At 41.0% G+C, this 16,294-nt stretch overlaps 2 protein-coding genes across 5 annotated transcripts; one reads left to right on the top strand and one right to left on the bottom strand.

Annotated features, from left to right (window-relative positions):
- Positions 1-61: 61 nt before the first annotated feature.
- Positions 62-11,233, bottom strand: LOC5518541 (eukaryotic translation initiation factor 2-alpha kinase 1). Of its 4 annotated transcripts, none has more exons than XM_048720811.1 (20): positions 11,097-11,233; positions 10,777-10,877; positions 10,478-10,589; positions 8,338-8,496; positions 7,870-7,898; positions 7,675-7,788; positions 7,331-7,404; positions 6,775-6,883; positions 6,379-6,459; positions 5,988-6,096; positions 5,565-5,631; positions 5,069-5,208; positions 4,260-4,480; positions 3,991-4,072; positions 3,629-3,729; positions 3,152-3,329; positions 2,743-2,840; positions 2,071-2,208; positions 1,254-1,349; positions 62-913 (listed from the first exon to the last, which is right to left on the bottom strand). In XM_048720811.1, exons 3-20 carry the CDS (start codon positions 10,569-10,571, stop codon positions 683-685), a joined length of 2,121 nt encoding a protein of 706 aa, XP_048576768.1. In that variant the 5' UTR covers positions 10,572-10,589; positions 10,777-10,877; positions 11,097-11,233; the 3' UTR covers positions 62-682. The 4 variants fall into 4 exon arrangements, with proteins under 4 accessions (XP_048576768.1, XP_048576765.1, XP_048576767.1 ...); XM_048720808.1 differs by having other exon boundaries at positions 10,782-10,877; XM_048720810.1 differs by lacking the exon at positions 10,777-10,877 and adding an exon at positions 10,878-10,954 and having other exon boundaries at positions 11,097-11,174.
- On the top strand, positions 10,876-16,244 carry LOC5518540 (ATP-dependent rRNA helicase RRP3). Its single transcript, XM_001638495.3, has 5 exons — positions 10,876-11,193; positions 11,309-11,378; positions 13,109-13,212; positions 13,791-14,841; positions 15,123-16,244. The coding sequence occupies exons 1-5, from the start codon at positions 11,029-11,031 to the stop codon at positions 15,272-15,274; spliced, it is 1,542 nt and encodes a 513-aa protein (XP_001638545.2). The 5' UTR covers positions 10,876-11,028; the 3' UTR covers positions 15,275-16,244.
- Positions 16,245-16,294: the final 50 nt, after the last annotated feature.

The following is a 16,294-nucleotide window of genomic DNA, read 5'->3' as shown; positions in this document are numbered from 1 at the left end:
AAAATGAAATTATAATTTTTTTGTGAGTGGATTATTGGCAAAGGATCTCTCTGACACCAACCCGATGAGAAAAAGTTTTATTAGCAACTTCAGAATCGTATTTACATATTGATAAACGCGAATTCAAGAAAACTGAACCCAACAATATCGCAGCGGGCGACTCATTTTGAAATTGTACTCAACTTAATTTATAACTTTTTCCATACCCAATACACTAAATCCAAATTCCCCAAATACCACACACAGCCTGGAATAAGTAGTCCTTTAAAATAAAGCGACTCCAATAACTTCCTAGATACATTAAGAAAACGTATATAAATTTCACACTCTATTTGAGCATGTTATTTGCTTGTAGGTTCTTTTTCACAGAAATAATAACTGTATATCGAGCAAACTTGCTTTGAGAATAAATATTATGATCATTTACAAAAAGATACAAACCTCAATTCCAATTTCACACATTAAAAACAATGTACCTAAAAAATAGCTTAGTATTCAAGCCCTCTCCCCTTTCCAGTGCTCGTCATCTCCTGGTGCCACCCTGTTCTCTACACAACCTCTGTTCCTTACCTCTAAAGTCCACCAAGTCTAATTTCATTAACAACCCGTTCTAGTACCCAAACACCCGTCCTAGACTACGTGAGTCAACTACGTCCATTTCATATGAGCCCGTTCCAGTCCCCTAACACCCGTCCCAGTCCCCCTCCATATCTATGCCCTGACCGCACGCGTGGCACTGCCTTCTGGTCATCAGACGGCGGATCAGTTCGTTACGCTCCGCAAGCTCTTGCTGCAGTTTCTCGTTCTCGCTGCCCTGCGCCTCGAGTTCTAGATCTTTCTCGATAATCACGTTCTTCAGCTCGTCGATTTCTTTGGATTGCATTTCCAGCTGCTCGCTGAGCTGCTGTGAGACCTAAAGGCAAAACGGTTGGGGTCAATCGTGGCCCTTGTCACGTGGTCATTGTCTCTTATAAAACATTTATTAAAAGTCGAGTTTGGCATATAATATAAACACCGATCAGAGTTTAAGAAACGAAGATAATTAAACCGATTCAAACCTGAATCTGTATTTCTATATAACCTGAACCTGTATTTTTGCGCAACACCGCTGAGCTTGATTTATCAGACAGCACGTGATCAAACGAACGACCAAACATCGATATAAAAAAAACTATATTAACGCTTCCATTCTTTCAAAACACAAAACTATGATAATCATACATAAAGCACGCCTTAGTAACGTTCACGGTTACCTCGCTCTTGTCTTTGACGAAATCCATCGTGAGGACGACTTCAGCGCTTGGACGATCAGCGGGGTTGGTAGCCACCAACAGGAGTATCAACTCACTCTGAGAAACAAACGAAATACTTGGGTGAACAAATCTTTGTCAGGATGTCCCCTACGGCTCTTTGTCACTCGTTACCCGCCTACCACTATCCGTAACTCGTTACCGCCACTCTCCACTGCTCGTCAACCACTACTCTCAACTCGTCAATCGCTACCCGAAAATTAACTCTTCGTCACTCGTTACCCGCCTACCACTATCCGTAACTCGTTACCGCCACTCTCCACTGCTCGTCAACCACTACTCTCAACTCGTCAATCGCTACCCGAAAATTAACTCTTCGTCACTCGTTACCCGCCTACCACTATCCGTAACTCGTTACCGCCACTCTCCACTGCTCGTCAACCACTACTCTCAACTCGTCAATCGCTACCCGGAAATTAACTCTTCGTCACTCGTTACCCGCCTACCACTATCCGTAAGTCGTTACTGCCACTCTTCACTGCTCGTCAACCACAACTCTCAGCTCGTCTATCGCTACCCGAAACTTACTCTTCGTCACTCGTTACCCGCTACCCACTGTCCGTAAGTCTTAACCCGCGACTTACTTCTTTTCTGGTCTCAAAATAAATACCCCCTCCCCCGTAATTTTAGCGCGCACTGATATAAACTAATGGCGCCGCATACACAACAATCCAAAACTTTGCCGAGCTTCTTGGGCTTTTTGAAGGGCGCCATGTATGAAAGACAGAATAATGACTCTTAATTAATTAAGAATTCTTACCTCAGCCGGCCATCTATGGCTGAACGCTTTGGATAGGTTTCCCTGTCTTAAGTTCTTGATAGACGTAACTCGCTCCATTTCAGTGCCAAACGGCCAGTACAACTCGAACAGTATTATACCAAGACTGTACATGTCTGCCTGAAAACAGAGAATTACAAGGCTATAATATCTACAAAGACAAAGGGCCTATCGTATCTCGTCAACTGACGAAAACAGATGGTTTGAGTGTTCCAAGTTTCCGCTGGAAAACGATACGGGTCACTACATTATTGGCATAGTCGGTGTTTTGGAGCAGCTCGGGACTCGGAAATAAGCTACTCGGAAGTAGTACCCTATTGGTCGGAACTACTCCGGACTCGTGCCTTATTGGTCGACGCTGTTCGGAACAAGTACCTTATTGGTCGGAACTGCTCGGGACTCGTGCCTTATTGGTCGAAGCTGTTCGGAACAAGTACCTTGTTGGTCGGAACTGCTCCGGACTCGTGCCTTATTAGTCGAAGCTGTTCGGAACAAGTACCTTATTGGTCGGAACTGCTCGGGACTCGTGCCATATTGGACGAAGCTGTTCGCAATAAATACCTTATTGGTCGGAAATGCTCGGGACTCGCACCTTTTTTGTCGGAACTGCTCGGGGCTCCTACCTTATTGGTGGGAACTGCTCGGGACTCTAACCTTATTGGCGTAGTCGGTGTTTCGTAGCTGCTCGGGAGCCGCGTAAGTGCAAGTTCCCACCCCACAGGTGGGGGCATCTTTTGTCGAAAGCCCTGGAGCTAAACAATGATACTAGTTGATAAAAACAGTAGAATGGCGGATCTCTGGTACCCTATTGTCGGATAAAACGGAGCCCGCTAGACATACGATAATGATGCACAAATAGAGTGCGGGCTTTTATTTCGAACAGTTTGCAATTACAAGCGAGATCATGAGAATTTACGTATTTTTGCAATGTTATAAGCATTGTTATATTTCAAGCTCTAGGGGAGTCACACTACTATGTGCTTGAAATTCCTCCTGTGCGTGATTGCCTATTTGTAGCGGGCACAGCGGAATTCGAACAGACGATTACCAAATACGGCCTTACCTGGCAAGAAGGGGTTGTGGTGAGAAAGCGGTTCTATAAGGCTGGCCAGCGGACTGCTAGTGTCGGGGTAGAGCACTGCGTCCTTCCTTGCCAGTCCAAAGTCCCCAATCTTGACCTGAAGAGGCGCAGTGGTTTGTTCATCACGGCGCGTAAGACTTTGCAGAAAGATGTTGCGCGGCTACGAAAAAAAACAATTTACAGGTGTAAGAAAGCCTGTAGCTAAAGATACATCAAATACAGCGAAATGAGTCCACACTTCGTCGACACATGCGCAGTAAGCTAACCTAAGGTTACCTAAATATCGGGGCAGTGAGGAAGTCGTTTAAAATTTCTTACAGTAGCAGTTATATTTGCAGTCCAACACGGGATGATCATCCCTAGCAACACCCTGTTTCTTTTCGGCAGTTCTTTACTATAGCACAATTATCTAAATCAATTCTTGTCTAAATCTATAAGGAATACTTGTCGGGTACATACTTTAAGATCCCTGTGCATAAGCCCCTGGGAGTGTATATAGCGGACGCCTTCCACAATTTGTCTGAATATGGCCATGCTTGCAACAGTATCAACATTACCACCTGCAACAAGCACAAGTGTTGACATTCACTTGCACTTAGTCCTCGCTGTACAGAAGAGTGGATCATGGAAGAGGAGTTCAATAAAGCCACTGAGAATTATTTTATAAGCATTCCATCTGTCTACAGATAGTCTACAGATGGGATTATTACATTCAGAGATTTGTGACCTATGCCTTAGAAACTGCTGTTGGCATTACATTAAATTTTTCGGTAGCGGAGCCGGACGATGCTGTAAGCCATGCCTTTGAAACAGGTAATTACCTTTAAAGTTTCTGGACTGGAGCCAGTCACAAAGTGTGGTCGTACACAATTGCATCTGAATAAAAAGCATCATCCCCAAAGTCTGTAATAACAAAAAAAATATATTGTTAGGGTTCGGTCTACTCAAGAGTAGACTTCTAGTACTACTAGAGTACTGGTTATGAAGAAGATAAAGGGGATTTATTTTGGGTGGTAAAAATTGTTCACATACTCCAGATCCAGAGTCTTCATCGCGTTATATACCTTATTTCCAAGCTTCAATGCTTTACCTTTTTTCCAGCCACTTGCGTGCTCGGAGACTCGCTTTTGTCGTTCCCAGACAAAGAAACCAGGCTGTTACTCGAGGCTGATTTCCTGACACCTGATTGGCTGGATTGATACCCTTTAGTTCCTGATTGGCTGTAAGGGTATGGAGCGATACTATTGCGACTGGAGCTGATACTATTCTTGAGGAATGAAGTCGATGGGATTTTGCGCATTCGTAAACTATCTGCAAAAAAAAACACGAAGAAAAAGAAAAAGAACACGAAGTTAAATTTTCTCCTGAATAAGATTTAAATCTTGCTATTGGGGACTTAATTTCTTATTCATTACTAAACCTAGAAGTAAACAAGTCAAAACATGGAGCTGTTGTACTGTAAGTATTTTAAGTATTAATGAACAAATAAATTATATTTCCGTTTAGAATATTAAAGCCAAGGTCCTTAACAGACGGAAGCGTTTACATTGTAAAGACAGGCTTCACAATGCGACGCGCGCTAGTGAGGCCACCTTGACACCTTGACTATGTTACCAATCAAAACCAAGGAGGATGCGAGTAACGTACCATTTGATCGACATGAACTTCACTGGCCTAACAGCGAGGTAAAAAAAAACCCTGATTGCACATCAGAACACGTAGGAATCCTTCTTGTTATGAAGTTCGTCTCGATCAAACTTTGCTCTCGCTTGCCAATTTGCCACGGTAGCACGCGCCGCATTAGAACCCAAGAAATTGACTAACTTTTGCCATGTTTTCGTAAAATGGTTACCTTTTAAATGTTAAAAGGTCTGTAGCTCTTCTGCAGTGGTTACTTACCGACAGGGGTAGACTGCCGTCTGGCTGTAAAGCCATCTTCTTCTCCAACAGAAAATATGATGCTGCTGTTGGAAGCATCTCTTCCACTCTGAGATGAGTTCTCGAATATAATGCTGTTACTGTGGCTCGTCTCTCCAACTCTATTAACAATTGACGAGGATATGAATCAGGAAAAAAAAAACAAGTGGAACATGAACAGAAACAACAGTTTGTAAACTAAGTTTGGATCTAGCCATAATGTGTGAAATCTAGCCTTACTTAATGCATCATACTTAAAACACTAACTCTCTCGGGTTAGCTATGTATCTCCCGGTTTTATAGCTCAAACGGTTTATTCAAAGTCCTGATGTTGGATCCGAATAAAAAGAAACAGAAGACGAGAGAAGCTAGAAATCTCCCAAAATTCACCAAATTGATTAAAACCTCTAGGGCATTTTGTAGCAAATAAGTCACCGAACAAAAAAGCCTATGACCCATTCATGTCATTGTTACCAACCTGTAGGCACCACTTCTTGACGAGATTTCATCTAGTTCCTTCAAACTAACAGGCTGAGTGGCAACTCCTGAAGCGAAAGGTGCGTATTATTATTCGTTTTATTTTCTTTTTTTTACTTAAAGTGTAATTCCGATAACAGACACTGATACAGAATGGGAGTGGTGGGTATGGACACATTTAGACCATTCACATTTACAAAACTTTACATACTCATACAACAAAAGTGCTAACTTCTAAAAGTGGTCCACCTTTACGTTGTAATGTCAAGCTATTAGCTGTTTTACTACAATTACGCGGTTTTCTAATACAATGCCTAATACTCTTCTTTACAGATTCAACACATTTTATTGATGAAAGAGTAGACTAAATCTGGGGTGGACACAAAGAAGAGTAAACGGCGGTAACAGAAAAAATATCACATACTTGGTAGAGCAGATGAATTCTGTGTTGTTACATACTCCAACCAGGCAGAGTGATAACCAACAACATTCACATGGTTCAGTCTTGCCAGCACCTTAACCTCACGCAGGATCTGAACACATATGATAAAGAGGGTCATCTACTGTGTGTTTGCCAATCCAAAATTCCAGATCTTATTTCCTAACCTACCTAGAAGCACCTATAGACAATTAGACATTAGTTTTATCATGCCAAATAACAACAGTAAAAGTGAACTCTTAAGGAAGCAAAACCCTACTTACTTGAATTCTGAGGGGAAAAAATATGTCTTGGGGCTCGACTTACAACCATTGTCAGTCACATGTGCACCAGTTAGTCAGTTCCCTAATATTTTTCGAACAAGTTTGTGTCACACCTTGAGACAAAGCCCTGGATCCGTCTCCTTGAGAAGAACCTTCTTCACTGCATATTCACGACCATCCAATTTGTTTTTTACCTTGGAATCACACAAAATGATTAATGATTAATAAAATGATTATTGTTTGGTTATCCTAGAAAGAATGTCCTGTTTAAAACATTACCATTCTCTTCAGAAGTGGATAAACTTTCCACATCCTCAAATGCTATGGATGCCTTGGCTTAGAAGTGTGTCTGGGGTGTGTCTTTATACCTTAAGTACGCTACCATTGCCCCCCTATTCATTAAGATACTTGATACCTTAAGTACGCTACCATTGCCCCCCTATTCATTAAGATACTTGATACCTTAAGTACGCTACCATTGCCCCCCTATTCATTAAGATACTTGATACCTTAAGTACGCTACCAAATCCCCCTTTTCCGAGACGTCCCATCTCCACAAACTCATCCTTGTATCTTGAGGTACCACCAGGCAGTAGATCTCTCATCTTGCCAAAAGATCTAAACAAAGACGAGATATTTCTTAAGCATTTACTAGCAAACTCAAGTTCAAGACTAGAACAATATACTTGCTCAGCATTCAATAGCAAACTCAAAAAACTTTGAGCACATTTTATGGCACCTGGTGGGAAGGGTATCTGGTAATCAGACAACAGGCAAGTTGTCAGGCAAATCCCCACAAGCCATCCACCCCAAGCCAATAGGGCAGATACAGACAAAGAAATAATGGACAGAGATAGACCACATGGACATGACAATTGTCTGTAGTGAGATACTCTCAGTAGCGGATCTTGGGGGAGGGTTTAGGGGGTTTAACCCCCCCCCCCCCCCCCACCTTTGGACTACAAGAAAGCCATAAGTAGCAAAAGATAATTACCCCCTTCTTCATTTGTCACTAAGCCAAACCCCCCACATAAGCGAAAAGCTAGATCCGCCCCTGACTCTTACCTTTTAGAAGAGCCAAACTGCAGATTCCCTGTAAAGCTAGATATTGGTCTATCTGGATGTGGATGCTGAATACCCTAAAAAATAGGCTACAGTATGAGGTTTGTGTATATAATTAAAGCTTTTTTTTAAAAAAACCTTTTACAGCAAATTCAAAACAGAATCTAACAGACTCATCCTACTTTTTATGGTTTTATAAAAGTGGCATATTATGAATTACTTAGAAGCACTCTGACTTTTTGGAAGTATAGAAAATATGGAGTACATCAGCCATTCATTCAATTCTTGTGAGCTTTATCTTAATCCTTTTAAGTGGTAACGTGTTTGTTGCTTTCTATTGATGTTACCTCGAAGTCTGTGCCGATCTCTTGTACAGCAGCCTGCATGAGGTCACTGAAGGCCTTTTTGTATTTGGCTCTGATGACGCTGAACTCTTCCAAGAATGAAAAGGATGGCATTACCTGATGATCACAAAAAAAAAAAAAAATGAAGCAGAACAACCTGCCATGTCTACTTAAGTTATGAGTTAACATTGTGCCTACCTCCATTTTAGCTAACTGTTGACACAGAACTGAAATTATAAGATATAAAAAACAGATTAATGGTCATGGGATGAACTATGAAGTCTCAACTCCCTACCATACCACGTCAGCCCTTTTATTCTCCCTACCCTTACTGATTGCAGTGCCCAGCCTATAGACTTTTGAAATCTGCATTTTTGGAAAGTACCACTAGCCACAGCATTTTATCACTGAAAGCAGGTATTGTTATTGACCCTGAGATTTTTACTTTTTACTGCAATTTGTGAATAAGCAGGAGCTAAAATTACAGTGGATTTTTTAAAAAAAATATCCCCCCCCACATATCAGCACCTTGTTAGGGAAATGAAAAATCAAATAAGCACCTTAGCCTTTATTTAAGCATTAGGCAAATTTCCCAAAGAAATCAGGTGACTATATGGTAAACGTCCAATTAAAATACTGGAATATTGAGGTCTCTTAAGTTCTTACCACTAAATATTTGCTGGCTTTTCTCTGGATCATTCTCGTAGAGGGAGCAGAGGTGTTCTAATAGAGACACCAGCAGTAGATAATTAGGGACACGCCCCTCCAATGCCTGGACACTGTTGCGAGCATCTTTAGGTGTCACTGTACTTGTCACATCATGATCTGCAATAAATTAATTTTTGGTTTAAAGCGGGTATTCGTACCATGGCATCTGGGGAGAAGGGGGACATAAAAGGGGAATAATGGTTGTGATACGGGTAGAGGTAGGTGGCAGGGGTGAGGGCGGGAGGGTCATTGTGGGGATAATGCTATGTTGAGTGGAGATGGACTATAAGGAGTGTCCGGGATAGTGATGCAATTGTTCTTACCATGGCGTATAGGGTGAATGGGAAGATTAAGGAGGAGGTAGTGGGTAGGGAGGTATAGACCGGAAAACAAAAAGGCTGATAAGGGGTAAGGTGTACAATAAATTAATAAATTAACAGCAAAATCCCATACTTTTATTATGCTGGAACAAGCTGAAATGAAAACACTGAGTATACAAAATCAATTCTAAGGCTATCATCATCTCAGCTGGAATTATTTTTAATCTTGGGTGTTCAAGTGATGAGTCTGATATCAGGAGTGCAGCAAGGATTTATGGAAGAGCAATACTACCCTGAATTGGAGGATCACCAATAATGTACAAAATGCATGTGGCAAGTGTTTTTGTGGATTTTAGTTCTCATGATACACCCCCTGGATCCAGGGTGGTGAAGACGGGGGGCCCATCACGAATCACGAAGTTATTTTTCAGACTTTCACCAATCACGAATTTAAAAAAGAAGCTTTCACGAATCACGGTTTTGCTTTTCATACTTAAGATAAAACAATAGCGCTGTCAAGTATTGGTGGAGTAGTGTCACACAAACTAAGACACTTGCTACATCGGATATTAAACTAGCACAGAAAGAGGTCAACAATCTAAACAAAGGTCATGTTTATTCGGAAATCTCTTACATGTATTCGTGTTTTAATTATTGTCGGCGTCAACGGTCACGTTTCACAAATTTAGCCATGCGAAATCACGAACCACGAAAGAAAAATACCCCAATCACGGATCACGATAGAGTACTCAATCACGAATCACGGGTTTATTTTTAGGCTTTTCACGAATCACAGGTTTAATTTAGGGTCAATCACGAATCACGAAAATACTCTTCACCACCCTGTGGATCTGCCTTTGTAGGCACCTACCCAGGATTGGCTGAGGGGGGTGTGCAGTCATAGGTATCATATGAAAATAGGATAGTATTTGAAGATTCCTAAAAAAAGAAATGACCCATTTTTTGGGCACAAAGGGGGGGTGTGTGCGCACCCTGGGCACCCCCCTGTGTGTGCGCACCCTGGGCACCCCCCTGTGTGTGCGCACCCTGAGCACCCCCCTGTGTGTGCGCACCCTGGGCACCCCCTGTGTGTGCGCACCCTGGGCACCCCCCTGTGTGTGCGCACCCTGGGCACCCCCCTGTGTGTGCGCACCCTGGGCACCCCCCTGTGTGTGCGCACCCTGGGCACCCCCCTGTGTGTGCGCACCCTGGGCACCCCCCTGTGTGTGCGCACCCTGGGCACCCCCCTGTGTGTGCGCACCCTGGGCACCCCCCTGTGTGCGCGCCTGCTCTGCATACAGTCAGTGGTACCTCTTATAAGTATAAGTTACTGTATTAAATTTTGAGTACAATAAAAATGTTAGGAGGTACAGTATCGACTGATTTCTCTTACTATTCTTTTGAAAGTGGTGTTTCGTCAAAATGTCTTTAGTGGGACAAGTTATAAGATTACACTCTAATATACACAGAATACGTTTTTTCTTTAGGGGAATTTCACAAATAACAGCTAACGCAAAGATATCCGGTACATATATAAAAAGGAAAGGACAAAAAAATATATTGCCTGTCTCCTAGGATATCTTTTCGTCTACTAATAAAATTTTTGTTTCACACTAAAAAGGCCGTCTTACCATCAGCGTCAATAATGATGTTTACGAGGGAAAAAGTGAGTTTGTTTTGATCCACCGTGGTCTGCCGATACACACATAACCACATTATATATGTGGGACATTATAATCGACAAGAGGATTTGATTTGATACCATGTTACGCACTTACCGTCGAAATCTGTCAGTCGCGTTGGAAGTTTTCGTGGCAGTTCGATTTTAGAACGAGTCCACCTAGAAGCCGAATTCAACCCCGGGAGCGCCATTCGACCTCAGAGTTGCTGCTATAGTACAAGAAATAGGTATCTAAGATGCATTATCACAGCAAACGTGCAAGAAACACGTTTGCACAAACAATAAGCACACCGAGGTTACACGATCCACATTTATCAACACAAAAAGCTATATACTTCATAATTACTCTCTTGTTAAACCTTCTTAAAAGACTATAAAGACAAATACACTATAGACCTTACATGGAGTAGCAAGCTACGCTAAAGCAATGACGAAGCTCGTCTCAGATATGACGTCATACTTCATCTGGAGCTTTTCTCTCCAATACTTTTACATACCTTTAAATCAAATACATGTCGTTGGAATTCTACTTAGAATTGCTGAGAACAATTCTAATTGATATTACAAAAAATGTCTAAAAGAAGATAACAAACCTCAATTTGAGCCAGCAATATTCCTTGTCAGCGGATTAAAAGGATAGCATTCAATATGGCGACTACAGTTGTAAGATTTCGCGGGTTTGAACTTCTCGCAAGAAATCATAGACTCCTACTTACCCGATGGAAGTCGTTCGGGGATTTAGGTTTGCATGAAAACTTAGTGGCAAGGCTCCGCGCTTTAAAAATCCAATATCCATCAGAAATACAAACAAAGGTCTGTTTTTGCAAAAATACTTCTTTTTTGCACTTTTACTTTTGCTTTCCTAATATGGTTGTTCACGTGACTGTATCGGTGAATTTTGTGAGTTCTGATTGTGTTGCTTCTACAGGCATTACCAATCGTTTCCGTTGGGGGAAACACTGTTATTAATGCAGAGACAGGCAGTGGAAAAACTCTATGTAAGTTGTCAAATTCTAACCCAAATATTTTCACGATTATGAGGAAATGACTGGTGGGGATATGGCTGTGGCCCCCACCCCTCAATTTATCTAAAAAATTAAAATCCTTCATATTTTGTTGTGAAAACCACCAATTCTATATTAGGACACTACATACCGTTTTTGTGAACCTGAACCATTTTAACAGCCTTTTCCCTTACAGTGTTAAAGGAGAAGCGTCACACCTTCTCAAGCCTCCCGACACGGATAGCTCAGATCGATCTCTGAGAAGGGGAAAAGTGCCGTTGATAAATCTTCAAAATTCTCTCTGTTTTACTGCCCATCTGAAAGCTAAATCCAAGTTTCTTTTACAAGTGACGTTTTCTCTTATTAGCTTGCATTTTATTTTCAAGGATAATCGTTTTCTTATTTAAAAAATCAGTGAGATGAAATTTGGAGTCGTTAGTAAGGTTTGGCAACCAAGCGAAGGTCCAGTGATCACCACAGGCAGACCAGGATTAGAATCAGTCCCTCGCGATCCTTGGAAAAATAAAATATAATTTGAAGTTGTGTCTGACTGTTTCCTCAATAAAGCTAGTTACATTAGTATACTAGCCTTGTGTGTTGTTTTTCTTGAGGGACTAAACCCCTTTCTTTACCACAATTCCCCTTAAAAACAACACACAAGGCTAGTATACTAATGTAACTAGCTTTATTGAGGAAACAGTCAAGACACAACTTCAAATTATATTTTATTTTCCCAAAGGATCACAAGGGACTAATCCTGGTCCGCCCGTGCAATCATTATTGGAAGTCAAACCAGGCACGAATTTGGATCAAAGCGAGTACTCAGTATCTTTATTAGAAGGGTTATCGAATATTCAGTGTAGACAAGACTAATATCATTGGTAAGACTTTTAGTGCAAGGTTTATTTATTGCATAGGTAAACACAACCTCTCTCCTCTTTATCTCAGATATTTTTGCTACTGGTGGTCTCTGCTTATTCCTAGTCACAGTCACCACCTTGAAAGAATAACCGGCAAAGTTAGACATATTTTGTTAATAGAGGAAAGTTTGATTTATTTGTTCAGCCATGTTAAGCTCCGAAGTGTAACTCCGAAATTACAACAAAATGAACATGGAATATGAAGTACGACTTTAATATGGCATCCAGCAACCTCTCCAAGCGCTGAAAACATATAGACGCTTATTTTATCAAGAAATAAGAGATTTCAGGGGGTTTGAGTCATAACAAACAGTACGATTAATGATTAACTAGCGCGATTCTTTTGCAATCTTCGTTACCCAATTCCCTCGTATAATGGATGTCTCTGATTGGCTATTTTGAAAAATAGTACACAGGCTTCCCGTCTTACCAGTTACCGTGACGCTCCTCCTGTAAACCCTGACCGAACGAAATGCAAATCAGCACAAGTATTGTCATTAGTGGACTTACACTTGTGACAAAGTGGCCAAACAAAATTCAAATGTTTCAAATTTACTGTACACTCTAGGAGCTCCTAGAAATAGACAGGGGTGTATATATATGTTGTTTCACTTGAAGTAAGTAATTCTACGTTTCCTTAGGTTAGGTGTTTGCCTTAGCCTAAAACTTATTACGTTTAGTTATTACACTGACCACTGAAATGAATGACTACCAGTTAAATTATATGATAGTCATATTTTCTTCATCTGTACTAACTGCTCAAAAACCTGTTCTGAAAAAAACCTTTTAACCCTTGATCCTTAGGTTATCTACTACCCATTGTCAATAGATTGCTAACCAATCCAAGCATCTCAAGGACTTCCCCATATGCACTGATACTCCTGCCGACTGTGGAACTTTGTCATCAGGTGCTGAAAATACTTACAGTAGGGTTCTTTTACTCACTGCAAATACTTGTTTATGCACACAGCTTCAAATAAGCTTTTCTTCTTGAAGTGCCTCCTAAAGTATAAAGTACTTTAAACAACCATGTATGACAATTTAGGTACATTCTTTCTAGTAAACACATTTCCAATCTTGATAAAAAAAAGGAAATTACAGGACTCAGAGGAGGGGGCAGGGGGATTTGGGTGGAATACCCCCAAATATATTTACAAGTGTGTAAAGGTTCTAATACAAGCATATAAGCAATGTAAATGATTTTACTCAGTCACTTGATTGATGCTGTTTATATTTGAAATTATAACTATGTTAATTGTGAGTAAAGCGTTTTGTACCTTTGATTTTTAAACATCTGAGAAAGAGTCCGAGCATCCTTAGATCAAGATGTTTGATTGAAACTGTCATAGTTAATTGCTTGGGAATACAATGGCATTGGGCGCTTTGAGTGTCTTTTCATTATTTGGCTTATGTTTTAACATAAAAAAATGACCGCTTGATTGTCATTCCTTAAACAACCTACTCATTTGCCATTAATCTGATGCAGGTAGATGAGGTACTGAAGAGTATTGCTGGACCAGACATCACCTCCTGTGTCGTACATCATGACTCAAGATTACACGTCAATCATCCCATCATCATGGCTATCCCAGGAGCCCTGCTTAGTTACCGTATGCAAAGTCTAGACCCTGTTAAGGTTGTTGTAACAGATGAAGCAGACTTTCTCACAACAAGTGGAGGGAAAGATGTGTGGAGAGTGCTTAATTATATGAAATATGGAGAACATAGAAAGATGAAGAAGAAGAACTATGCTGTCACAAAAAGACTAGATAAACGTAAACGTGAAGGGCTAACAGATAGACAATTCGTATTTGTTGCTGCAACTTTGCCATCAAGGGGCAAAAAGGCAAGCTACAATGTCTTAAAGCATTGGCTCCCCAATTGTCAAATGATTAACTCAGAGATTGCTCACCAGAAACTTCCAACTGTTGATTTTGAATATCGAAGGGTTGAAAATGATTCAAAGCTTAACGAGCTTTTAGTGTGCCTTGATTCTTTGCTGAGGGATTCGTTGGAACATGAAAATGAGATGGAAGATCAGAAGAAAAATACAAATCGAAAGCTGCGGGTTCTGGTTTTTGCGAATACAGCTAAGCATGCTTCTAAGGCATGTGCCTTTTTAACTGGGACTGAGATTAAAGAAGAAAAAGAGGTCATTGAAGCTCAGCTTCCAGAGTCTTATAACTCGAGGACCATCAAGGATGGGTTAGAATATATTAAGGTCCCTTCAAGCGGTGGCCACACATCGGAAACATCAAACTCTGACAATTCAAAGCGAATTAGTGATACAAATGTCATAAACTTATACAAAGAAATATGCGCTGAGCTACATGGACACGTGCCATTGCATCAGAGAGTCCTCTCACTGGAAAAGTTTAAAAACGGTGAAATTCAGGTTCTCATATGCACAGATATCGCGTCACGTGGTCTCGATATACCGAATGTGACTCACGTGATTCAGTTGGACTTTGCCACCGACGCTGCGCAGATGCTTCATCGAGTTGGACGCACTGCACGCGCAGGGTCTCATGGGAAAGGTTAGCCATTGCTTGTCTTCTTCTTGCTTCCGTTAAACAAGAAAATCAAGTCCTTGGAGCTTCGATTTCTTAAACGCGTATAATACGGAGGTTAATACCCTGCAATCTTGATTAGATGATATAAATATCTAAAGATATAACGCAGAGCGTGAGGGTGCTCTTGATTTTATAATTTCTGATGAATATTTTTTTGGCAAAAACTGTGGTCTTGTTTTTCATCTCTTTATTGTATTTGTCCCCTACGGTATATTTAATATTGTGTTTTTTACGGTCATTTTCAGTTGTCAACTTCATAACGAAGGATGATGAAGAGTTGGTGAATGCTCTCCGAGCGTGTGATAACAACTCGAATGAAAAAACTTACGAAAACATATTTAGTCGGAATAGGATGTTCCGACGTCGATTGCTGGCGCGCAACTTGACGAAGGCATAACGAATGCCCTTGGAAATTATGACTCGGCAACTCAACAAAGGTTACCTAAACGCGAATGATGCCGAGAAGATTGGCGAAGACATTTAACGAATGCTCTCCGAGTATCTCCGAGAATGAGACCCGAAAGCATGAATGAGGTTACCAATGCGACTGATGCCGAGAAGATTAACGAAGACATTTAACGAGTGCTCTCCGAGTATCTCCGAGAATGAGACTCGAAAGCATGAATGAGGTTACCTAAACGCGACTGATGCCGAGAAGATTGGCGAAGACATTTAACGAGTGCTCTCCGAGTATCTCCGAGAATGAGACCCGAAAGCATGAATGAGGTTACCAACGCGACTGATGCCGAGAAGATTGGCTAAGACATTTAACGAGTGCTCTCCGAGTATCTCCGAGAATGAGACTCGAAAGCATGAATGAGGTTACCTAATGCGACTGATGCCGAGAAGATTAACGAAGACATTTAACGAATGCTCTCCGAGTATCTCCGAGAATGAGACTCGAAAGCATGAATGAGGTTACCTAAATGCGAATGATGCCGAGAAGATTGGCTAAGACATTTAATGAATGCTCTCCGAGTATCTCCGAGAATGAGACTCGAAAGCATGAATGAGGTTACCTAAATGCGACTGATGCCGAGAAGATTAACGAAGACATTTAACGAGTGCTCTCCGAGTATCTTCAAGAATGAGACTCGAAAGCATGAATGAGATTACCTAAATGCGATTGATGCCGAGAAGATTGGCGAAGACATTTAACGAGTGCTCTCCGAGTATCTCCGAGAATGAGACTCGACAACACAGTGAGCTTACCTAAGTGAGACTGATACTGCAAAGTTAGCGAAGACATAACGAGTGCTTTCCGAGAGTGCCACGGCGAAATAAATTCGAAAATATATCCATTCAATCAGATTTCCTTTCAAAATTTGCGCATTGCCCATTACCAATAAAAAAAGGAAATACCACAATAAGAACGTTCAAATTATGTGGTTATATATGTTCTATATTTTTTTTTCAT

This window comes from Nematostella vectensis, chromosome 13, assembly GCF_932526225.1.
Source record: "Nematostella vectensis chromosome 13, jaNemVect1.1, whole genome shotgun sequence".
NCBI lineage: Eukaryota > Metazoa > Cnidaria > Anthozoa > Actiniaria > Edwardsiidae > Nematostella > Nematostella vectensis.
The sequence above is the reverse complement of the archived record's forward strand: the minus strand, read 5'-3'. Positions and strand labels throughout refer to the sequence as shown.